Below are 27098 nucleotides of genomic sequence, written 5' to 3'. Positions count from 1 at the left end.
GTGCCAACAATGTTTCTCCTGTTATAACAAGAGAAACAATGGTTTATTCTATTATAATAGGACTCTGTCGGGCTCCAAGAGCCGGGGGGGGGGCAAGTGAAAACAGCTGGGGAGGTGCTGGGGAGAACACTGTATATGTCCTATATACTGTCCTATATATAGCATAGAGGTTTAAACTGCACCCAAAAATGACCACACAATATTAATGAATGCTCACTGTAATTTTGGCATTATAAATATTACTAGTTCAATGGGAAAAAAGGACACATCTACACCATCAGTCCCAATGGGAATATCTACAACAAGGACTGGTCAGCTGAACATAAACAAAAAAACAACAACTTACAAACAAAAGAAATAAGTGTAGAACTCAGACTTTTAAACATGTTTATTTCAGGTCAGTAACTGGAGGATTTTTACAAGGCAAATATTTGAAAGGCAAAAACAAAACTGTATGTACATAATGTACAGCAAAGTTACAAAAAGCATTTCTCATTAGTTCTCTAAACATGCGGAGGAAGCCAAAATGATTTCATTTTACTAAGATCAGCTCTTAGAAATAACTTATTGCTACTGATGAACAAAAAGGAATTGAAACAAAGAAAAAAAAATGTACAACAAAACTTAATTGTCTGGATTATTTCAAGAGCACTAAAAAAAAAAACATACAGACTTTCCCCTGATCCAGGTACAAAGTGAATACAAAACAGAATTTGACAGGATTTGTTAGCTATTCCTATGGAGGTTGTTACAAAATATATATATATATATGTACACACTTTAAAATAAAATGCTTTAGAGGTTTGAAAAAAGATGGAGTATGATACAAGAATTAAACAATTTCTGCATTTTTTTAACATTTTTTTTTTTTTAACCATTAACCATATATGTGACTCATTCGTGGCTGAAGCCGGTAGAAAAGCCTGGAAGTGCGCTACCCGCCCCCCCGCACTTCCTGCTAACCAAGTTCCAACAGTGTTTTGATAAATTGGAAAATGTAATTGATTGTATAGCTGTAACTTGTGGCCCTGGCAGGCTGGTGGAAAACTAGATTTGTAACAGTGCTGTCTAGGTGAGAGAATGTTTGTAACATGTAAAGGAGGACACACTTTGGGATACATTTACAGTATTTTGGATCGCGTGCTGACATTTTTGTACCTTACTTGCCACGGAGGTGTGCATGACACTTGCATACAGAAGAACCCATTTTCTGGCCTTGGGCAATATTGAAATGAATATGGCCTTATTGATGCACTAGAACAATGTGCCTCATGCCTTGGTGATGTTATTATCCATGTAGGTTAATAGATCACCAGGGTGAGAAAAAAAAAAATGAACAGCCCTGAATGATCATGAGAAACAGCACCCACAACACGGGCTACTGTTGATACCTTAAAACATTTTCAGTAGCAAGGCACTAAGTCATAAGGGAAATACAGGTGTGACCCTGTTTCGGGGTGTGGGTATATATTTATAAATATATATATACACACACACATATACACAGTGCTGGATGGAGTCACCCCTCCTCCCACCAATTCTTTTAGGTCTGCAATCACAACATTTTCATTTTGTAAAGTCTAAGGCAAATAGCAGACATATCAGGAGTGTTTTATAGCAGATTTGTGTGCGGTATAAAACACAGCTAGACCACAGGGTGTGAAGTATTTATAGAACGGGGATGTACAAAAGTCAGCCTTCTATAAAAAACACAAACCGTTACAAGCGAATGGTTCTGGAAGGCACTTGTGAGTGGCACTATGTACAGACCAGATTTGGCCATCATGGTCTTCTGGTAATCAGAATTCATCTTCAGGTGATAGATAACCTTACATCAGGTGCCAGCCATGACATCGGCTTTGGCAGACAGACCTTCCAACAAGGCACATCGGTCCCAGAAAGGCTGATTAAAAGGAAGGGGGAAAAAAAACAAAAAAAAAAAAAAAAAAAAGCAGCTTACATAAAGGATATTTCCCCTTGGAAAGAAAGCTGTATGTGTTGGATAAAACTCAATTTAACAGTCTGATTTTAGAACGAGATCTTACGCACTAGCACAAGTTTCACATCCATATTTCCGTAAGACTAAACCTATACTATTATTTTGGCTTTGTTTTTAAAGGCTGCAAATATGCTCCCTGCACTGCAGTGTGATTTGGGGATGTAAAAATAGTAATGGAGGATAATCTGAAATCTAATGAACTAGTCATAGGCAGATTGCCATGTGAGCGCTGGAACCATAGTGTAGACTGAAGTTAAACACAAGGTTAGAGTAAGCAGATGCCTAAAAGACCAAATACCCTACAATACAAGTAGATATTCTAGAAGGCAACGTTCACAAGAATGAGGGACATTTATAAGACCAGCACCTGGCGCCCTTGACAAGATGGAGGGACCAGAACCCAGCACTTGTTACAATCTATAGAGCAAGTCTTAATATAGGAGTAAATGTTTTATTAAACTCAAATGACTGACTAATATCATCCAAAAAGTTGGGGGTGCTGCTCTGTGTGGGCCTGAACCAAAACTGCTGCCACTGTAACCTGAGATCTTGTTAGGGATGCAGCAATAATTTAGCCTGAGGACACGGCCTACAGCAAGTCACAATGTAACTTCCTGTAATTGTGATTGGGAGCTCCTGCGTCAGGGGGGAGGGTCACTATTACAAAAGTCGTTTTGCTGTACAAGTGGTGTTTCTTATATCAGAATATGCTGAAAATACAACTATTTGCAGAAATATTCACCCATATGTACACATATTGCCAACACCTCATGGATATTGCTCATATTTTTCACTAGCCAAGATGTGTCCTGTTTCTGTCTGTATTTTCCTCTTGGCTCCATTTTAGCCACTTATGACACTACAAAATAAAATCCAGCACAAGTATTGCAGAGTAAACACCCCCATCCACCCCCTGCTATAAATATAGCGCATTCTAAACAAGTCACTATGCAATATTCCAGCCTGATGTTTAGCAGGCGCTGTTTGAACAAATATCCCTCAATGTAAGAGTTTCTATACCCCTATAAGAATCACTGGCACCAGTCTGTGCTTCTCCACCATTTATATTATGTACAGTTTTTATTCATGGTTCCTTGGGGTTAGGACAAATCTACACTAGATAAAACTATATCCTGAGAGAAACACCATCTTGGCAGCCCCTGGCTATGACAAAGCAACACATTTACTAAAGGCTGCCTGTGGGCATGTGTAAGCAACCACATTTACCATGTCTGAAGGAAGAAAAGCCCCCCCCCCCCCCCCCCATTTTCAAAAATGGACCTTTACCCTTTACTCTAGTACAGTTGACAGGTTTTGCTGTGAAACAATGTGGTCGGCAGAATGCACAGCAACTGTACCTGGAGCAAACATGGTTTTACAGACAAATAAGCCACTTCACAGCTGACACAACAGCAATTTAAATACATATATACACAAGCCCTATCCGGCTCAAAGGCTCATCTGATGTAAAAATTATATACAAATCTACTACGTGATTGCTAAGACAGGCAAGTCATTGGCTCAATGGGTTGCAGTTCACCCTCCAAGCACAAGGGAGCACTGTTACAGTGTATGGAGAGTTAGTACTGACAACACCTTCTAGTGCAGCTCCCAGAGAATGTGAGAGGGTACTGGTGTCACCAGCAGAAGGACAGTACTCTGTGGGAAGAAGCTACCTAGCAATGGTATAGCATTGGCATCAAACGTTTGCAGTCAGGGCTCATTTAATATATTTTTACAGATTCAACGGAACGCACGGGCAGAAGTGATTGCGGCCAGAGAAACTCATTTCTCTATAAATTTACACTTACTCTGTCCCCCAAGGATCTTTTAATTAAGTCAATGTGTTAATAACGCCCCACGGGGGAAAAACCGCTAAAAGCAATGCATTCTGGGCTCTGAAGAATATTTCAACTCAGCAACAGACATGGCAGAACTTATTTTACTGAAATAGTAATTACTTCATTTAACCCACAAGGAGAAGCCTAAGAAAATTGCTGCTAAAGTACCATTGCATGTTATTGCTATTTAGATGAAGCACATCAATCTGAAGGAAGTACTTTTATTGCGACTGAAAACAAGCTATAATTGATGGCAATGGCCATAATAGTATGGGTGTACTGTCACCACTGAGAGCATGAAATAATAAAAGCATTATCTACTTGTACAGACTACTACAAGTTGTTTCGGACACATTAAGGGTTAACACTGTTGAATTGTGCACTGTCCATCAGGTCTAGGAAAGACCAATATATAATGGATGGGAGAGCTAGAATACAGACTTAATCAACGGCTGTATTAGAGGCATTTGACCGATTCCAATTCTAACCCAAAGATTTCAAATGGTATTTTAAGCACAAAGCCAACTCGCCAAAGAAATTCCAAATTAACCGTCAAAACTCCATCTAGAGTCAATATCATGGTTGGCACCAATTGGGCTGAATGGCTTAAACTGTGTCGATAATGAAACTCCTTCAGAAAATGAATTAAACCAGGACTCATTCAACTCCGAAGCAAAGGCAAATAAATGTTAAAAAATTCAGAATTTCTTTCAAATTATGGGCACTTTTACGTATATACATATTCTGTGTGTTATTAGTAAGTTTTATAAGTATTTTCAATTTTAAAGTACATGTAGAACAAACATATGTTCCACAAATAAAAACATGTGCTACATTTAAACTATAGGAGGGTTGGAGATAAACTGAATACAATATACGTTTTTCAATTCAATCATTAACTGACAGAAGTATCCCAACCAAGATGATCTGCTCTGTGATCAATTTGGTCAGCTAGATGTGATTACTGTCAACCACATTTTATTTTTGCAATTTGGAGGAAAACCAAATTGATGTGTGTGTGTGATCAGCTTGAAAGTGTCCTAACTGAGCAACTATTTAAAGGCTCCCGATGTAGATTTGTCAGCCAGGTCCAAAAATTCCTTTAAAAAAAAAAAAAAAAAAAAAAGTGTATCCCTATTTTATTAAACCCACAAAGTTCTATTTGACAAACACTAATGTTGTGAAATAATTTGGCACTATTGATACAAACCTTAATCTCCGAAAATACCTCTGTGAAGTGTGACTTTTAAAGACTAAAGAAAAAAAAATTAAAATTCACATTTAGTCTAAAAATATACACTATAGTGTGAAAATATAGGAAAGTTGTCAGAGCAACTTTATTCTGTTGAAGAAACAACTACCCACTGACCCTTGCTTTATAGAAAGCAAACTTAAATGCAGCACTACACAGCAAGGTGTGGCTTCTTATAAACTGCTCCCTAATATTGTATTAGGGAGAGAGGGTTTGGCTCTCGGGGAGTCTAGAACATGGAAACAGAAAAGATTAACAACGTCATGGTCAGACACGGGCTACCTGGTAAAAAGGTTTTACCCTGATTGGAGAAGTGCAACAAAATAATAACAGTCCACCTTACAATGACTGATAATTTGGCTTGTACAGACCCTCCTGCAAATCTTACAGAATACTCCGATTTATCTATGCTGGCATCCTTCAGTGTGCCAAAGGCTTCGCAAAAGCCAAGTAGGTTTTTTTTTCCTCTTTATAATAAACATTTTTTCTTCAAAAGCCCTTGGATACAACACACAACTGCTCTGTGGATACTTCTGCATGCAAAGTTCAGAGCTGAACTCTGCCATGTCCAAGGGCAATGAAAACAAACCGTAGATGGCACTCATACATGTTTTTGGCAAAAAAGCACAGATGGCAGGCATATAAATGTAATAAAGCAATATATGTAGTAAAAGCCGCAGAAGGGAATGTAGAAACCAGTAAATTAGTCGCTCAAAATGGCTACATGTGATATCACACACCACAAAGATCTCCAAGGCATCATTATAGAGAACCTACCACTAGTTGGGGCTTTAAATGCAATAAGAATAATGGCAAGATCTTCTTCTATGACTAAAATGTTGTGAAACTTCCCAGATCCAGAAGCTGTCATAGCAAGCTGAGACTTGTAGTTCTGCTAGCCATGGTTTGCCCAAGAAACAAAGAAAAAGCTGCAGCTGCAACTGGAATTTAGAAGGGTCTACCAAGCTAACGAAAGAAATGCAAAATGAGAAAAGTAAAACGACTTTAAAAAAAAATGTATACGTTCAATGTACACATACTGCTGAACGTTCAATTGGTGACTGGCTACTTTAAATGACAATTCTAAAATTTACCAAACATCTCTTTTCCCATGAAGTGTTCCATAGTTCCTGACCGGTTCTCAGCCAAAAGCATCTGGCATTAGAATAGTAATAGTGGCTGCTGGAACTGATGGTTCGAAACGGATGCGTTAAGTCAATATCTGCTATAGCATTTAGAGGGATGGCACAAGACTCTTGTTAATATAAATGCTGTGTGTAATGACAACTTAGATAAGCAGTACATCTCCAAGAGGGATAAAGGAAATTCATGAGCTCCAGCACACGTCTGACATAGGATTGGTAGATAATCGGCTGCCTGTTGTGACAAATGACCTTTACATGTTTAAAACACAAAAAAATATTGTCCTACTGGAAATTCTATCCAAGGTAACTTCCCTTTAACTTAGGACTACAAGATCCGGTCTGGCCAAAACATATTTTGTACTTTTCTCTTCCTGAATAAAACAAGGGCACTACTGTGAGTGTAGATTAAATACCAGACTGTTTAATTATAAGTTTTCCACAGCCTTCACTCTATTAAAGTACTGAAGATGTCCACAGCCCCTAATTGGTTGGTATCCATGTGCCTTTAGACAGAATGGTTACAAAACACTTATTGCCCGTTAAATGAGATTTTCTCAATCTTCGGCAAGTCATGTCTTAGACTTACTGCGGGAGATTCAATTCAATGTCCACGGAGACACATGGTGCCTATTATATGAAAGGAATCTCTGCTAATTTTTCTTGGCACCCCATACAGGTGCACAGAAAAAGGAGCGTAGATTTCTACCATAATGGCTGGCAATGTGTGATGTTCACAGGGCACATCACCAGCAATTGAATCTCCCCCACTGAATCGGATACCAGACAGATCATCTCATTTCAGGTAAAAAGCCTCCTACCAGCAGTCCTTGTAAAATGTTAAAATGTTTTAATTAAATAGTATTAAAAGAAAAAAAAAAGAAAAAGAAAGGAAATACTGCATTTTATAAGATACGTTTCCTCCTTTACCTTCAAGTGATGCCAGCATCTAGGCCCCTTCAAGTCGCTAACTTGGCAAATGTCTGAACTTGTCCAAAATTCTAAATCTAGGCAAGTATTCTCACTACATGGTGGATGCACGTTTGCAGGTTGAGACTTGAAATTTGGACAAGGGACACAAATCCAAGGAACCCAGATGCCGACACCAGGAGTAAACATTACTTTGTGGAGGACTTGTAGTCCTTTTTAAGCCATTCATGTTGTTACGAGTAATTATATAGTATAAAGCTAAATGCTTTGTGCCGGGTGTGGCGCCCCCCACTGAAAACAAACTAAACTTTTTGAAACTTAAAAACAGATTTTAAAAATGCTGCTCTTTGCAGAAGAAAAATAAAATTTAAAAAAACAGATTTGTGCTCATTTTCTGTGTACTGGTTAAACACCAAACAAAAATAAGACATTGCGGGCAGCCGGTAATCCAGGATTTTTTTTCTCAGGACGAGAAACGACAGTTTCGCCAAATGTTCCAGTAATATCCAAACTGGATCGCATCAGGATTTAACCCTCCTCAAGTTGAAAGCCTAAGCATTGGTGTTACCACTTGAAATGCAAACTCTGCCATGAAGCTAGGTTGGTTAAGAGGGCAGTGGAGTGGAGTAAGGCTATAACTGGCGTGGAAAATATGGCAACAATCCAAAACCGGAAGATCAACAGAAGTCCAAAAGAGCCAACTGCAGCTCACTTCTGTTGTAAACCTCAAACAAAACAAACAAAAAAAAAAACACATATCAATAAAAACAAGATAAAACAATAAAAAAAAAAGTTCCCCGATCACTGCAGCATTAGTTGTTTGAGGTTGTCGTGAAGAATTGTATCTTTCACGTCGCGGAAAACCAGGCGTATATTCTCCGTGTTTATAGCAGTGGTGAAGTGATGGTAAAGGGGCTTCTGCTGCTGATCCCGGCGCTTGTTGCGGAAACAATCTACCAGGAACTTTTGGACATCAGCAAGGCAGTGGGGTTCCCCTTCAAACTCTGGGAAGTAGTCCTTAATGCTCACTAGTTTTACTTTCTCTTCGAGCAAGTCTGTCTTGTTGAGGAACAAGATGATGGAGACGTTGCTGAACACGCGGTTGTTTACTATCGTTTCGAAAATGTTTAGAGACTCTGTAAGGCGGTTAGTCAGGCGGTCTTCCATCAACACCTGGTCGTATTCGCTCGATGACACCAGGAAGAGAATAGAGGTGACGCTGTCGAAACACTCGAACCAGCGTTTCCGCTCTGACCTCTGGCCACCGACATCCACCATCTTGAAAGGCACATTTTTGATTTCGAAGTCATATTCATGTATTCCCTTGGTGGGTCTACGAGCCAGCAGAATATCTTGCTGGGATGGGAGGTAGTCCTGTGGAAGGAAAACAGATTATTACATTAATAGTTCAAGAGGCGGCTGTAAATAGAGGTACCCCCAAAAAGTAGCGTTTGTAATCTGTTACTGCAGAGATCAGACCCAGGTGATCTTGTGTTATGGGCTATGGCAGTAAACTGTTCACATGGGGCGTTTAGGTTCCCAACATTCTGTAGCAGAAATGAAGACGTCCTATACCCAACTGTAAAGCTCTATGGAGTATGCTAGTGCTATAAGTGTTAACACTGAACATTTTACAGCATTGTATTTTTTATCACTTTTTCAGCTACTCAAGACAGTAGCAGCGAAGGCAACATGCACAAAGCAAAGTACATTAAAAATATGTGACAGATTTGTCTATTTAGTACAGCAGCCAGCAGAGGGCACATGCTACAACGATGAAGAAACATTATAGAGCACTGATGTACACAAGACCGCTGCTACAACCGCATGAAAAGATTAGTCACATGTGGGTCCTGATCACGCTACAATTAGGGTAGGAACACATGGGTGAACGTGTCAAATCCTCTGCCTCTTATAGTTGCAAAAAGTTCCATTCACACTGTTTACCTGCCACTATCTCTCCTCCACAGGGCGAAAACTATGCACTGACCCTATAGCAAATAAGTTACTGCCCTGTAACACACACCACTAAGGGTTATCAATGCAATTTTAGCATCGTTATTAGCGTATGAAAACGGATCCGATTTAAAAAAAAAGTTCACTAACCAACGTTGCCTGAATGTGCACAAACGGCACTGACCTACTGCAGTCAGATTGTCTACTTTAGCTTACATAAAGTAAGCGACTAACGCCAACTGAAGATTGCTTGCGGAGGTTCGGTGCAGATTTTGCACCGCTATGCAATAATGACTGGCAATGAGTTATCGCCTTCAAACACTTTAAATGTCCTGTATGTATATGTTGTGTGTACTTGTAAGTCAAACCCATAGTAAAGTACGACGTTTAGTTACAGTATGAGAATCATGATGTGTACATGAAGGGTCTCTAGTAAACTGCCATTGCTTCATCAGCAGGACTCGGGCAGGGTATGGTCACATGTTAACCTTCCTCCACAGGCAGCTGTCAGTATCAGAACAGCCCAGCACCCACCCACACACTCGTATAGTCAGGAGATCAAAAGTGAAAGTCTTACAGCCTGCTGAGCTGCACATGAACAAGGGGAGAGAGGGTGCAACTGGAGCTGAAATTAATGGGGTAAACTATCGGGTGGGGGGATATAAAAGGGACATAACAGATTTTCCAGAAAGGACATACCATGGAGCAGTCTCTGAAATAGACCTTTGACACCAGCCCTGCTCAGCTGATTTGTGGCCAGTAAGGGACAGAAATAGGAAGTGAGGTCATGTCATTTGATGAGCAGTACTCTGCAGATCTTCCCGTCGCCCATTTTAGCCAGCAAAGTAAAGGCTTTCAAATAAACCAAGACTCACCAGTTCTCCGAGCTTGTCCAAATTGTCCAAGAAATATTTCACAGATTCTCCCTGGAAGAAGCAGAAAGAGCAAGTCATGCAATGAACAGATAACCTGGATTTTATTTAGGGGACTAATCATCCGACACACACATACACTGGTTCAGAAAATAGGCAAGTACATTACACACCAGTCTAGAGAATAGTGGAAACAAAGACAAACCTCCCTTCCCCCCACGTGTGGCGTCTGCCACCTTTTTCCTAAGGAATCGAGGAAAATTAGCTGTTGGTGGAATAGTCCTGAGGGCTGAATACTCTCATACATAAGTGTAGCGCAGGAAGCAATGAGAGATATTTAGGGAGCCGACAAACATTTTGAAATAGGAAAACGCTTTTATTGGGGGTGGAATTTAGTGTACTCATACAGTTAGATACAAAACACCGGATGTGGAAATGGTCTATGGCTACCCGTGATCAAGTTACACTTAAAATAAAAAGCAGTTATATCAATTTCACAGGGCCCACAAAGACCAAAGAAACCACCAATGCGCAATCCTACCACAATTTAATTCTAAGACCATAAATGTCACGTCAGACTTATTCACAGGAGGCACTCCTCGCCGATGTATCTTCAGAGTTTTCTTTGCACAGCATAGAGGTGCACAGGAAAATCAACAATGTTAGCGTGTTATAGTACCTGGAAAAGTCTGCAGACCGCCATCGCTGCAATATCCACAGGCACATCGCGGGAGATTGAATTTCCTCCCAAGATTGCACAACTGAAGCCGTCACGTTTATGAATAGACGCATTCTCACATCTCTATTCCATTCCAGGTTTAGACCGCGCACAGTATTCTACTGCCCATAAACTGCCAGATCCAGGGGCCTAGGAGCTCGCTCTGTCGATAAGGGCCCAGACTGCTTCTTATCAGAACTGCTGGTCACTTCCAAACAAATGATTGAACCTGTCCCATAGCACCCTATTATTCTGTACGATGATATATTTTCTAAAAGACTAATGAGAAAACTAATCATGAAAGCAGTAGCAGATTATTGAAGTGTAAAAGAGGCATATACAACAACTTGTGTGATGCCATAAGAAGTCCCTACCCCTCCCCAATCTTACATATTTGGCATAACTGGTCACAAAAAAACCCACAAAAAAAAACAAAAAAAAAAATAAACCACTCGTCAAGGGCAAAAATGGCACTCAACGCAGTGTGATATTTAGAATTACAATAAATAAAAAGAGGGCTTGCCTCTAGTATTGGGTGCTCTGATGTCTGCAAATTGAAACATGAAGACATAACCTAAATGACTGGGGGAACGTCCTAGTTACATACGACACTTTGTACGTGCCATGTGCTGAAAAAAACAGAATTACATATTCATTTTTATTATTTTTAACTGAGTATTCAGTTACATTTTATACACGTTTTCTGGCGCGTACTATTACTGTTACTACGACAATAGCTGCGCATTACTACTACGGTATTTTCAACGCTGATTTTCATTTGCAACTCTTTAACACACTATGGGGCAGATTCAATTCTCTGCGTTGTTCTAATTTGGTAGCACTTTTGCACCAGTTGCCTGAAAGTTACATTTACTTCAAATAAGTACTTCCTAATGTACATCTCTCTATTTGCCTTGTTCACTTAGATCCTTCATGCAGAGAAAGAGGCTAGAACTGAATGTGCGTCATTTTATTTATGAATGTGAGAAAATGTATCAGTGACCTGTAATACCGGCTATCTGCAGTTAGGGTGTCAATGAGTCATATGGAGTAAATACAAATTTACATCAGATATGATTACAACCCAGTGCTGCTCTCATAAGTTAATGGTGGATGCTAAATGCTAACAGACAAGATGCAACACTGCCAACTGTACAGATTAAGCCTGTGTCCCTCTATGTGCAGATACTGTATATAGGAGACACAGGTTCCTGGGCCTGAGAAGTCACAATGCAGCCACCACTCCTCACTAATTATAGAGCTCTTATTCCTCCCTACATATGCAGAACACACACTGGGTGTGGCTGGGTACAATGATTCAGCGCACAAATTAAACACAGTCACTTCAATAGAAAAACAAATCACATCCTAATATCAACAGCTTAAAGAGCCACTAACCCCAAGATCTGGTAACATGTAAATGTCCCCTGGTAAATAAACACATTATTATGACCATTGTCATTATCTGCTAAACTGGTAGTGGTCTAAACACCAATGTTACATCCGAGAATGTCCTGCGGATTTTGTCATAACGCTGGCGGGTGGCACATGACTTAATGGTAAGGGTGAATTTAGGTGTGCAGCAAACCATAAATAATCATATACAAATAACGAGTGCCCAAATTTTGTCTTCCACACAGTCACTTGCTCAGAATAAAAATCCGGGGCTTTGTATAACATGTGATTAGCATGTTATTCAAATATATATGAGCACACAGACATGGCACACCCAGGTGTGCTAGTGGTTCCTGCTCAGGAAGAAGAGACATGGATGGATACAGGTGGTAATAGTCTGCAGTGACCTAAGAAGCACAGCGTTCCTCAATACAGGAGAGAGATAGTCTTATTCCACAGACAGGAACAAGCCTGGCGCACACTGTTCTGCAGAAATGATTGCAGACATTAATCACGATCACACCAGTGTTAATGACCTCTCCCCAGTAACCCTACAGGGGGCCATCGCAATGTCTGTGTAGACAGCATGTCACTTCCTGCAATAAAGGATGACTCCTGCAAGCAGTTCCGATCTGCAGAGATAAAGGTCATGTTTTATATAACAGAGGCCACCGACTACCCTGCATTAAGAGATTCCCAGAGAAGCAGCTGACTGACTTAAAGGGATGTTACACGGATCAGATCTATTCCTCCATTTACAGACAAATCAATGGTGTATTATACCAAGTACCAGATGAATTGTCAGAAGATTCTCATCTGCAGTGGAGTGAACACCGCAAAACTACCTTCTCTCAGGGTGTATTGGTGCATTTAATTCTCTATAGATGTTTCACGGGCAGCTGGTGACAGACCTACATCCCTATTCGAGCCCCTGAACTTATTTTTACCTTCTACATGACTATTAATATTGTCTATCCACAGCCAGGAAATGTCACAAGTGCCAACGGATGAAGATGCAAAACTAGATTACAAGTAAGAATAATTCCTGCTTATAACAAAGCATTAAATAACCAAAGACCCCGGAACCATCTTACCTCTGTCTGTATGTATTACCCAGTATTGTTTTATTACTATTTGTTCCCAATTGTAAAGCGCTACGGAATCTGATGGCGCTATATAGAGGATGAAACCCCAATCATACCAGTGATAGAATGATGTACAGTTAATTATTCCTGTGCTAATGCATTAAGTATTAAAGGGGGGAGAAGGAGCTTTTAGGGTTTAACACACAGTGCTAACTAATGCTTTCCTATAAGCTGCGAGTTGTTATAATAATCTGTGTTCATCAGGATATTCATTGTACAGATCTTTACATGTGATAGCCGGCTATGCAGTCTTCCCTCCGCGACCACATTTCCACTGTGTGGTTTCCCTCACTTCATGGCTGCTGTAAATCAATTTGAATAAGACCAATCTGTTTACTTTAGATTATAACCCAATTTGCAATTTTGGTAATATTTTCTTTATTCGGATTCTGAAAACGTTGAGGCTTTCCAGGCAGTGGGGGTGGCTCTAGGGCATCAGAACAGGTGCAAGAGAATTGCTGTCATCAGCAAAAATAGAGCCCGGCAAGAATAAGGAAGCAAGTCATGTCACTACAACTTCCCCATTCATTACATGGGATTGGTTCCTGGCCCCATGTCCTATAGCGTACAAATGCTGCACAGTAAAATCGATGGCTGTACAGCTAGGTGTGTGTGTAGCAGTTCAATATGACTACCCCATAGTAACACAAAAAAAACAAAACGAAACAAACTATTTTGCACCGTAAATGCAATTTAGTTATACAATACAAAAATTCATCCCTTAAACATTAGACTTATCAGAATCAGAGTTCACGGGATATTCAATTATTTAATGAGACTGCAGATATACTTCTTGCCATAAAGTATAGAAGCCAATTTGTTCCAAAATCACTTTCCAAGCCCTAGGAATGGGATGAGCACATCAGGGTATTAAAGTAACTTACATAAAGCTCCTTACCAGGCACACTGTACCCGCTATAAATCTGCAGTCTCAGCTTCCCAGCACAGAGGTGTATACTGGAGATTACACAAGACTGGCTTCCTGTCTCCCAGCAGCTGACATCTCTGCAATCTACCATCTGACATCTCATTCCTGATCTCCTGTCACTGGGGACATCCACAATACAACCCTCATTAGTCCACTGCTATTGGGGTCAAACCAGAATAACTTATTGGTTAGGGTAACAGAATGCCCTTTACACAGTTTGTTTTTTGACATAGGGTTTTCTTTTAGTGGCATTTTACCTGTTTTTTGTGGTTCAGTGAAAGCCAAATTAGACTGGAGGTGTGGACAGGACATTATTTATGGTTTTCAAACAAATAGTGTGCCCCTGAAAATGTTCTTAAATGGGTTCCCCTATCACCCATTTATGCTCGATACACAATGTGTCATGATCTCCATTGTGAGGCCAGTGACAGGGTTAACAGTAAGGGTGTGAATCTTTGCCTCCATTTCCTTAGTTTTTATTAAAAGGTAACGGAAAAGTTGGTTTACAGAACATATCCCCATGCCCAGCCAAGCTGGCAACTGACCTACAGGCCCTGACTAACCGGTCTACTGTACAAACAGTGGATTTTGTACATTGCCAAGACTGATATAGACAGCAATAAATGTGCGGATACCACGGTGATATAAACAAGGATTCATGTTTGTTTAACACAAATATTTGCACTTCACAGGGCACAATTGATGTAGAACAAGGCCACAACACAAAGGAGCAAGAGGTAAATATCACTATAACACGTAGTAACCATCTCACACGGCCACGACGTGTAATTAAACAAGTAAATCCTACCATAAATGCAGAGATCTTATAAGCAATCTATGGATCCAGAACACAGAAAATCAAGGAGCCTCAAATACTGCCATCTAAAAGTATAGCATTCAGCAATGACCCTGCCCTGTGAGGCAAATTCAGTGCAGCATGGAGGAGACAGAAAGCCACCACTTCATATCATACCTGTTCTGTATTCAATTAAAGCTCAATGATCAAAAACGTAAAAAAAAATAAAAAAAATAAAGTTGATTACAGATTAGACCACGCAAACTCTTACAATATCTTAGTCCACTTTAGATTTTTTTTTTTTATAGGTGTACATGAGGACAGGTATACTGGGGGTCAAAATAAAATTAATTTGATCAATTATGGGAGCCTGTGTCTACTGATGTAGGATTTACACAGATGGTACCATAAGTATGAGACAGACATTGACCTCTAATCTAAGGTCAATGGCAGTGAAATGGTTAAAAGGGTAAATGGCCAAAACATTTTTTGGAGCCATCACTCCTCCGCCCCCAAAATCTGGAGAACCATGGAAATTCCCCATGCAGCCCTGACCAGTCAATCTCCCAGGCAATGCACATCACAGCGCTGGTGGAGGAGACTTCCCCTGAACTATAGGCATCCTAGCCATGGGGTGACCCAAAGATTGTTAGCTGGCAGAATGTGCAGGGAAAAAGAGAAATGTTTGCCCTTTAAATGTGAACAGTGGAAGTAAAAGCACAGCTACAGCGTGTGTAAGCCTTCTCTATGCAAGCTATGAATAAACTGTGGCTGTGTTCCCTATTCAGTCATCATTGTTTTGTCTGATCTCGGCCACCTCCAGCCATCTTCGGTGCACCCCTTTACCATTAAAGCCAGCCCCACAATCTAGAGGACTATCACACATGGAGTGTGTCTGGAGAGCTTTCTAATAACAGGAAACAATGTATTTAATGGTACATGGTAAGGTAGTGTATGCTGTAGCTAGGGAAAGCCCTGTAACACTCATTTTCTGACAAAAAAAACCCCAAAAAACAAAACACTAGAAACCGTTATTGAGTCAATAATTTGTCATTTCTGAAGCCATGATCACTAAACCGTACTCTGTATGTTAACATATAACGGTCTACTCTCCAATATAATGTCCCTCTAATGTTGGATGTATACCTGGTTGCCAACGTTCCCAAAAATGAGTGCAGTACTCGTCTTTAGGAAGCCATCTCTAGTAAGATACACAGATCCCCATCTAGGGCTCCCTCATTATACGATCGCACCAAGATCAACATTTTACTGGATCCAGCGGGGTACAAAATCTACCCACTTGTACAAGAATCACTGGAAGTTTTAACAAGCAACAGGAAGAACAATTAGATGGGGCAGTAGCATTTAAAAGGCATTTCCCCATGCTTTCTATTTTGTCCCATTTTCATTTAAAATATGCCCTTCACACCCAAATAAATATTAAGATACAAATCTGTCCAGCTCGCAGCTCGATAAAAACAAGCCTCTGTCTTAGTGACAGCAGGAATTTGGTATTTTTTTTTATACTCCTTAAAGAGTGATGAACAATGAATCACTTCCTTGTATACTGAAACCAACTAGTATTCGTTTAGCAGAACATTCTGCACCCGCATCAGCGTGGGGAACTTATCATTTATCAGCTCCTTACGTCTGCAGACAAGATAAACACAAGAGTTCCCGCTGACGTGCACAGTGCAGAAAGTCCCAAGGAGAAAAACAGCAGCCTCCAGTAAATCGTTCTGGTTGTAATGGTGAGCTAGGAATATTATAGGGACACACGCTACTGGAGAAATAGATGGTCAATTTCCATTCCCTTAGATATCACTTGTAGGTACCAATCGGCCTTATCCTTTATGTGGAACATTTCTGTGAAGCTGACCCTATGTAAAACATAGGGTCAGCATCACAGATATGTTCCACATAAAGGATAAGGCCGTAAGTGGAGAAATTCTATACAGGTCACATGTGCAACAAAACAAGTGGCTTGTTTGAGGCGATTCTCTTACCCAGGTGTGTGTTACCTGACAGTCCTACACATCCTCCGAGAACACTCTCCCCATGAGTCATGTGACAAGTAACATTCCTCAAAATACATCTATCGCACTTACCGAGAGCCACACAAGGAAGTATCTACAAAGTGTCTGCATATTTTACATTACACAAATAATGGAAAGAGTCAAAAGGGATTTACAAAGCTTATATCTAAACACAACAGGCAGGTCTGAGTTGTGGCTGACATTTAACCCCATCATTATCAGCATTTGCAGTATGTATAGATAGGCTGACACCTGTCTAGGTTCATATGTGAAGATCAATATTAATAGGTACAAATTATACTCTCTCACCAATAATGGACTTTATCCAGCACCTGATATTATACATTTAAAGATCCCTAATTATTGACCATCAATGAACATGCACTGTTTGAATGCCAAGCTTGGCTGGAACTGAATCTCAACCTGTGCCCATCTATACTATAGGTAGCAGACATAATACGCTTGCCACAATTACTACATATTTAAATGATCATTTCATGTTTAATTATCTGTAAAGCGAATATTCGACCAAAGAGGGAAGAGGGATAGTACCTTTTTTTTTTTTTAAACAAATAGTGGCAGTTTTCTGGCTTTCTATGGTTTCAAAACAGTTCTGATGTGGACGGCCAGCCTGCAGTGACATTACAGCACTGCGTGCAATGATTATGGCAGAGGACGACATCATAATGTATTGCAAACATAATAGTGTCCATCATTACCAAGCTCTCTATAGCCTGGTGAGAGCCACCAGGGTATCCTGCATACACAGAGACAACACAACATGGATCTTTAACTGGGAGACATAAAGAGCAGACCTCCCCAAAGCTGCATAGCAGTGTATTACTAAAAGCAGCCACACTAAGGGGTATATTTACTAAACTGCGGGTTTGAAGGAGTGGTGATGTTGCCTATAGCAACCAGATTCTAGCTATTTATTAAGTACATTCTACAAAACGACAGCTAGAATCTGATTGGTTGCTATAGGCAACATCTCCAGTTTTTCAAACCCGCAGTTTAGTAAATATACCCCTGTGTAAGATCATGCACTGCTGGGATCTTGTAAACTAAAGCCAGAAATAAATTGCCATTGAGAAATGTGTATATTTAATGGCAGACACTTTCTCGACGTGGAATTATTCTTTGAGGGATAGCAGAAACAAACAGTGAAGTTAAATCTGAAAGATCTTCCTTTACAGACTCCTTTTACAAAGCATCGTATAGGAATGTCACAGATTTAATCAGAGGCAAAGTTTTACACTTTCACCAAAACCGCCACAGAGGAAGCCCATCCTTGACAGCGCCACACTCTGCCACAGAGCAGGCCCAAGCATATAGTGTGATCCCTTCTTCATGCCACAAGGTGTATTCCCTAAACAAAATTACAATAACATGTATTATTCTATTACAAGTCATGGCCTATGTTGTAAGCTGGCATTACAAAGAGGAAGCACACTTACTACATACATTAAGGCATTCAATGCTTTCCAGTAGGCAATGCTCCCTTATGACCCAGTGTATCCCAACTAAATCTTCTTTGAGAATCGGCGGAGAAGATTTCTATCAGTTGGCTAATGCTGAACAGAATATAAACCAGATCACCTGTGCTGGGAGGAGGAGCCACAATTTCCCACTGTTTGTTAAGGCAGAAGACAGTTAAAAACCCCTCTTACCAGCTGAAACTCTCGTCGGCGGTCATATGCGTGCTGAATGCCGCTGTCTGCCCATAATGTCCTTATCGATGCCAAGTGCATGAGGAAGATGTGGGTTTCCACCATTCCCTGAGCCACCATTGCAGAGCGTGTGTCGAAGGCCATCATTACTTCACCGTGCTTCTGGTTCGAGGATTCTCCCCAGGGAATATGCAATTTTTCACGGGCGTCCACGAGCACCCGGATACCTGTAACAACACAACACATAGGTTCCAATAGGATGACTATTGTGTGCATAGAGAAATGCATTCAATGATAGATAAACCTCATGTGCACAAAAATCTGGATGCCCATTTCTGGATGGTACAATTTTATATAACCTGCATTTGAGTTTGTGATGAATCATCATCCATACACCAGCTCCCTAGCCTCTAGCAGAAGGACTGACCGCCCAGGTTTTGGGTACTGGCTGGACTATACAGAGATAAGAGGGCAGCAGGAGAACCAGCATGTCTGTCTCTCTACCACGGACTATTTTTAAGATCTTACTTAAGACAGGAAACATTCTCAGCTTGTAATCGGTATTTGGTTGCTGCTCTCTTGTAAACACTCAGACCTGATTAAAAGAGCGGGGGCGGCGCAGTCATTAACCCTTCGGATGGCAGTGTTTGTCTTTGGCCTTCCTTCCCTGCAGCACATACAGCTGCCGGAGGTGCCTCACACAGGGAATTACTGAAAGGACTCTGGATCGGTCTGAATATGCCCCAACCCACAGATCACAGAACGTGTACCCGATACAGCAGCTAATAAAATACATTTAAGTTCAACAAGATACTATAACTAGAAATAGCTGACATCACACACTTGTGTTCTCAAAATCCTGCAGGTGATGCTTGCCACAGCTAAAGCTGGGTGCAGCCCTAGCTATGGGATTATTGCTCACTATAAGCCAAACAAAACAGCCAGATTGCTGATGGCTCCATTGCAGCTTGTGAGGGTGTCCAGAAGATATTTATACACAGTCTCCATTTCGAGAGGATAATTCTAGAGAAATGTTGTGCTTTTTGGCATATACACACTGACATTGGATCAACTGTCATAAGGCTAAATGTACCCACACAAATGATTTGCAGTTTAACAGAAAGATAGTTTCACAAATGCCTTTTCATTGAATGATTTGCACACCCACCTACATAGATCTGATAAACTTGCTATACTTAGAAAAAGAAGAAAGGTCGCTTAATGATCTTTTATGGTGTGCCACGGAAAGTTTTCAAATCAAGATGCTCAAAAGCGGACAATATCTGGACAGTCCTTCCAATTTATATCTTCTGCACGTCACAGACTGATAATTTCTAACTCTCTCGATAGGTACAATACAGTGCTCAGATGTCAACGTTCCTAATCAAGTGGTGTGTGGGTGACAGATTGTAAACAATGAAAGCTGTCAAAATCAATTGATATGATCGGAAATGTTCAATCTGAAGTGGTTAAAGTTCTTTGAGGCACATATATTCAAAGTCTAACAATGCTATAATGTGTGAATTGATCATTCTTGTATTAAAACAAAAAAAAACAAAAAAACAAAACTCACAAACAAAAGCCCACATGACATAACACATTGGTTTAATATTTGGTGCAGTATTTATACCCCCGTAGTAAAAGTTTCTGTTAGAACATTAGAAACCAGGAATATCTTTTCTAATATTTTTTGATTAAGGAGCTACGTTCACATAACTGCGGATCACACATTCATACTGTTCAGAGGGAAAAAGTTGTGATAAGAGGCAGCCATGTACTGACCTTACAGTGTGAAGTTATGTTAATTGAACAAGACATGGCAAGACACGTACCCATCACATGACCCTAGAGACTGGCTGCTTGGTTTGTAGAAGCCTGTTAAACACAGCCCCTTGAAATACTAACAAAGGCCTTGTTTTGTAAACTTGTGCTAGTCCAATATAAGAAATGGTGGTATGACATCTGTTGAACAATTTCAATTACATTCCACAGAGCAGAAGTTGAAAGGAAGGCTGGCCAATAACTATAACAGACCTGTTTATTCTGTAACAGGGAACAGAAGGGACAGCACAGACAGATTCCAAGTTACAGTTCCGCAACTGCTTTGCAGAACAGCTCATTTACATAACAGGCGTACTAGGCCGTAAACTGAGGCTAAGAGACTACAGGAAAATGGTGGTCAGACGTTTTACCATGCACCAGCGAAGATGTGGGATAGAGACATCCAAACAGACACCACAACTGAAACTTTGTGCTTTTATACAAACAGCTACATCTACTAGTGCCCTGGGATTGCTTATGTTATATAGGGCTGTAATAATGAATGGTGTCCAGCACAGGATAAGCTTTGTTTTACACAACATATTTACCAAACAAAGATGAAAAAAATGGAAATGTACATGAATCAGGATGTACAGTGAATTTGTTAGACACAAGCCAGGAGACACCTCTATTAAGCTACTCTCCTCTTTTCTGTCTATGGGGCATCAGAAAGCTAATGAGAAAGGATAGAATCAGCAGACATTCTAGTAAAGTGAAAGAAGGCTTCCCATATGGTAAACAAGAGGGAAGAGACTCAAAATGCCATCTCACATACCCATATGTGTAATGTTAAAAATGAAAGTAAACACCTGATTAGTTGTTGTTACAGTATATAATTGTCTCCCCTTATCTAGTTTGGCTTTGTGCTACTCCTAGTACTCTGCCCTCTATGGAGACATTTGATAACTGACCAAAAACCCTTCATGGAGAGCAAAAATTAGTAGAAAAGCAGGGACCCGATGTCCAGGAGCCTCTCTAAAAGGTAGTTTAACACCCACAGCCAGACATTTAAACTCAGGCGAGGGTCACACACCACATTTAATGTCTACCAATGGTGCATTCCCACAATCATCATTAGGATTATGGCAACCATGGGGTGATCACGGGAACTAATCAGCCAGTAAACATCATCAGCAAACTACAAATTAAATCTCCCTTCATCCGTCCGGAATGCCCAACAGCTGTTGCTGTAAATAAACTATCCAATTTAGCCAAACTGGACACTGATCCGCTCTTTCAATAAACCCAGTAGGTCTATATAGGCAGCTTCAGACTTGGGGTTGAAATGTAACACTAAACAGACAGAAAAATAAATAAATCAGCTGCAGCATGTAGAGAACATTTCAACAGTATAGATATTTCTTTAAAATTGTATGAAACACATATGTCCACCATAAAACTTAGTGAAAACAAGTGTCACATAACTGAGGGCGTATCTCTTTAAGAGACAGGTGTAGAGAACATGCATCTAAGCCAGAGATAGGCAACTTATGCTTCCAAAACAGCTGAAGATCACAATGTAAAATCTTTCGGGGGACACATTTGAAAAAATAATATATGATAGAGGGTAATTTAATACCACTCGCTTTCATAGTCTAACTTGCACTACAGACAGAAGCCAATTGCTGATTGGCTGCCATGGTCTTACTGCAGATTTGCAGAGCAGAGACCCATATAATTTAACCCTTACAAGAAACCAATAGAAATGATGTTGTATATATTTGGCTGCTGGTGTTAAGGGTCCCTGTGTCGTTTCCGTCTTACTAATGACTATACTCTCAACACTCACTTCAAAACAAAACCCAAACACATTTAGAACAGAAACTAGCAGAGGTTACGGGGATATGCAACATCCTGAGGACTTTCGGTGCCTTAGTGACGCAGGACTTGTATCTGAATATGAGTCCCTGTCTCAGTGGCCTGTGAACACTGCGTAACGTGGTTTTAAACTGACAAAAGCATGTAACCTCAGTGTGGTTATTACTCAGGGTTCAACATATTACACAGTGCTGCACAGCTACGATGAGTTACACAGACAACGCACACAACAACAAAATGAAACCATTGAACACTGCTAGTGAGAGCTTACAATCTAAAGAAAACGAGAGACAAGGGGGAATATTTAGTAAACTGCAGGTTTGAAGTAGTGGAGATGTTGCCTATAGCAACCAATCAGATTCTAGCTGTCATTTACAATGTACTAAATTAGTGATAACTAGAATCTGATTGGTTGCTATAGGCAACATCTCCACTTCTTCAAACCCGCAGTTTAGTAAGTCTAGGCCAAGGTGTGAGCTGTGTGAAAGGGCTTGTCCCTCAAAAAAAATCTCTGAAAGGGTGAGTTATAAGAGATGGGAGGACTGATAGGGATACAAATCTCAACAAAAACCTCTTCAGATGAAGGTGGGAAGAGATAACCCAGGACTGGACAAATCCCAGGTGCCAGGGAGCCAATGGGCCTAAAAAATGATTGTTAATGTCTACGTTTTGGGAGTCCTGTCTGACTGGAGATATCTTCCCTGGCTCCAAGATTTGACTGGCCTGAATTCTACATTAGTTCGTCCACTGGTTGAGCGTCAAGTCTGCTGACAAGAAATGACTGATATGTTACAGAAAACATGTAATGAACTTTCCGCAGAAATAATTATTCAACTTACAGTTAGAGCAGTAAAATTTGCAAACAAATTTAAATGGAAATACATTTTTTTTTGTTGCAAAAAGTAAATCAATATAAACCATTGGTCAGCACTTCCACCTGCATTTTGTGGTTATTTTTAATTTTAATAAACATGCCTATTTAGGAGAGCCTGGAGAGACCAGTACAGTCCAGGGGAAGATCACTGTGTACAGACAACCCTAATATACTGTAAACATTCAATGAATACATGCTGTGCGCAAATAACCTGGAACTTGTTTACGAGCAGCAACACAATCCGCCTCATGTTACACATCACAAAACACAATGATCTAGTCTATATACGTCACCTTGGGCCCCCAGAACAGTTTGAGTAAGGGGATCAAGAGATTTCTGCAAATATCTGTTGCAAACAGCAGTGTCCTTGAACATTACAATGATCTGTAAGTAAGGGAACATGCAAATTGTACAAGGTAGGTGGCCCTATATCACATCACTTGTGCATTACATATGCTGCAATTACTATGAACCATGACTGTTTTGGAATCTCTGTAAAGGAAACACTGGGAACTGAAACACATTCAGTCAGGTGTAGTGAGCACGGGAAAGTCCACCACCAGCCCAAATGTGCCTGCAATTTTTGTCATAGCATTTCTGTGGTGATGGCCCTATTAAAATAATATGATGATTACAAATCATGTCACTACTTTAAAGTGGGCTAGTGTTTCCCAAGGCAGAATTAGAGTGCATTCGTACTAGAGGTGTCTCTACAAACATTTCAAATCTGCATTCAATATAAGAAAGTTCCCCAGGAAATAGTACTGCACCCATTGAATGAATACACGTCAATTAGCAGAGATTGAATCCCGATGGTGAGCTCCAATCTTCAGGAGATCAACCACCTGTTCTTAAGCTCATGGGTTCAGAGTTCCTAAATTCTGGTCATGTGCAAAATCTTAGATGTTGTCCTAGATTGTGGCTTGACCCTTAAACCTCAGGCGTCAGCAGTGAGCAAATCTCCGCAGAATGCAGCAGCCAGGCTGTTAACAAAAACAGACATACCTGCCACACAGCCATTCTCTGCCGGCCGTCTGTAAAATGGTCTTGTTGGCATACAAAATTCATCATAATCCGGGTCCCAGCTACCTGAAGAAACTTCTGTCCTCATATGACCCATTTATGTATTTTGATCTGCAATACCTATAAGCTTCTTGGAGCCCTTCAAGACCTAATTTTTTTTATTATACGCTTTTCTATTTAGAACTATCTGCATCATACAATTCAAGAGGACCACCCCCCGCTCTGTTTATTTCAACATGGTTTAAAGACTCACCTCTTTACAAACACATTTGCCTACTATGACATTATTTTGGGTCGAAATGCTATATAAACATTATCTATTCTATGTCATGACCACACAGACAGCTTTAATATGTGCAGCTTCGAGATTACATCAAGAAAATAATGCAGACATTTCACTACTGTCCATGCTGGAGTAGAGATTGAGGGATGGCTTTACTGTAGAATTATAGGGCACAATAGTAGAGTGCAGCATTTGGGGTCTCATGTACAGTACATTTAACAGTAGATATGAACTGATGTCAATATAGATCAGAGAAGTCACTGTATATAGGGAGTGAAAAAGCAGTAGTTGGGATTACCCCACCCCATTATTCACATTACAATTAGGGAAGCACTTATCTTTGAGGACATTGCAGTTTTAGACATTCTCTAAGGGGGGTTATACGGCAGTAAAGCAGTGAGTCACCTATAGTAGAAGTTGGTGCACAGCAGTAAAGTGTGGATCTCCTCTACAGTGGTTACACAGTAATGGGGTGTAGTACAGGTCGGTCACAGACTGGGTGTGATTTTATCTTTTATGACATTGCTGTAGAAAATCATGTGTACCACAATGGAGCAGCGCTTCCCTCCAGCTTATATATACCATGCTGCATTATACTGTAACCAGGAAAAGGTGGGGTGCAGGATACACCAATGCATACACATTAACTGGGACCCAAGCATTTAATATATGGAAGGGTGCAGGATCACCCATTTAAGGGGGTCACCTTTGATGAAGTTTCTGCAGACCCAGTAGAGAGGTGAGGTTCAGGGTCTTCATTAATAGGGATTAAAGGACCACATGAACGTTTGATGACATTGGTGCAGATGGTATGAAGGTAACAATACCTTTGGAGGGGAGTCACATAGAAGTGTTGGTGTCAGAAGTGGGGTGTGGCTCAGAGACCCCCACCATCCACACATTTAAATGGAAACTATAACCCTTACAGGCATCGCGGTGTTAGGGAAATAACGCTGTATGGTGGGGTCACAGTGACGGGGTGGGGCTCGGACACCCCAATATATACACATTTAAAGGGCTACACTCACCCTTAATGACATTACTGTAGATGGTGGCCCGGAACTCCTCCTTAGCCCGCAGGTCGAAGTCCTGGCCGTGGATGATACGCATCTGTTTGAGGAAGGTGGATTTGCCGCTCTCGCCGGCCCCGAGCAGCAGGATCTTCACCAGCCGCTTGACGTAGGTCTTCTCCCGGGAGATACATCGGTCGATCTCCTTGGACTTGCGCTGCTGCTCGGCCTCCCGGTTGTTGAGCACGCAGTTGGGGAAGCAGACGGACAGCACGGAGCGGGTCGGCAGGAAGTCCGCCATCTTACACACTACATGAAGACCGAGCCCAGGGAGGAGGCCAACGCTCTAGTCTGCGTCTCTCGGCGTGTCTGCGTCACGGCGTACGTGCGCGCCCCCGTCCTCCTCCTCCTGTGGAAGAAAATGAGCGCGCAGCCCCGCCCGAGACGTGCGCACGCCGGCTGGCGGGCGCGAGGTTTTATAAAAGCGTGTCCACTGAAGTAAAAGTGATCGCCATTGTTCCGGAGTCCAGCTCGCTTTAATACATAGGATAATGACCTCGACAATATGGCGCTGATCGTCGGGTCTCAGCATAGGATGGTTCCGTACAGTGCAGTGACGTCAGCACGCAGTGAAGCTGAGAAAAAGAAGGGCACACGTCCCACCCACCCTTGTTCTTAGTCAGGAGTCCCCTGCTCTATGTTTATGTCTAAACAGAAATGTGTAGAAGTGATTTCTGTAATCACAACAACTGCCAGTAGTCAGGGCACCTAGTCCCCCTCTGCCTCAAGCAGTGTTCACCAATTTCAACTGTTTATGAGATAGAAAGTGATGAGAGTAGGTAAAAACATTTATCATCATCACCATTTATTTATATAGCGCCACTATTTCCGCAGCGCTGTACAGAAAACTCACTCACATCAGTCCCTGCCCCATTGGGGCTTAAAGTCTAAATTACATAACACACACACACACACACGGCGAACATACAAACTCCACACAGATAAGGCCATGGTTGGGAATTGAACTCATGACCCCAGTGCTGTGAGGCAGAAGTGCTAACCACTACACCACCGTTCACCCCTCAAACATCTCACATGACCAAATAGGGACCCCCCTTATATTTTATCTTACTGCAATACAACCTTAAGTGCACCCATCACCTACCTTGGAGGCAGACATTTTGTGGGCGACTAAGGTTACTAAATGACCAATATGAATAGAGATTGGCGACAATGTTATTAAAAGGGCAGAGACATAAACATGATAAAAGAAGAATTGTTAGACCACATTCTCATGAGTTCTACTGTAGGTAGCTGGGTGGTGCACTTCAGGACCTACTTTCATGATATAGAAAAATAATCTTCTGCATCTGTTTATCCACACATATTAATTAATTTGCAATAACTTGGTCAGAATGAAAGTGCACCTAATTACTTTTTCACTTATGCTTATCAATTAATCATAGTATCCTACTGTTACTAAATATTTACAACCACATGTTTTATTGTTATCTCCCCTCCTTTCTTTGTTCCTTTCTGCTGTGTTTTTTTATTGGTGTAATTTGCGCGATATGGCAACAGGACCCCCT

At 40.9% G+C, this 27098-nt stretch overlaps 1 protein-coding gene across 1 annotated transcript; it reads right to left on the bottom strand.

Annotated features, from left to right (window-relative positions):
• Positions 1–373: 373 nt before the first annotated feature.
• On the bottom strand, positions 374–25869 carry GNA13 (G protein subunit alpha 13). The gene is made up of 4 exons (XM_075178052.1): positions 25528–25869; positions 18681–18907; positions 9996–10046; positions 374–8538 (listed from the first exon to the last, which is right to left on the bottom strand). Exons 1-4 carry the CDS (start codon positions 25808–25810, stop codon positions 7966–7968), a joined length of 1134 nt encoding a protein of 377 aa, XP_075034153.1. The 5' UTR covers positions 25811–25869; the 3' UTR covers positions 374–7965.
• Positions 25870–27098: the final 1229 nt, after the last annotated feature.

This window comes from Mixophyes fleayi, chromosome 6 (genome assembly GCF_038048845.1).
Source record: "Mixophyes fleayi isolate aMixFle1 chromosome 6, aMixFle1.hap1, whole genome shotgun sequence".
Taxonomy (NCBI): Eukaryota; Metazoa; Chordata; class Amphibia; order Anura; family Limnodynastidae; genus Mixophyes; species Mixophyes fleayi.
The sequence above is the reverse complement of the archived record's forward strand: the minus strand, read 5'-3'. Positions and strand labels throughout refer to the sequence as shown.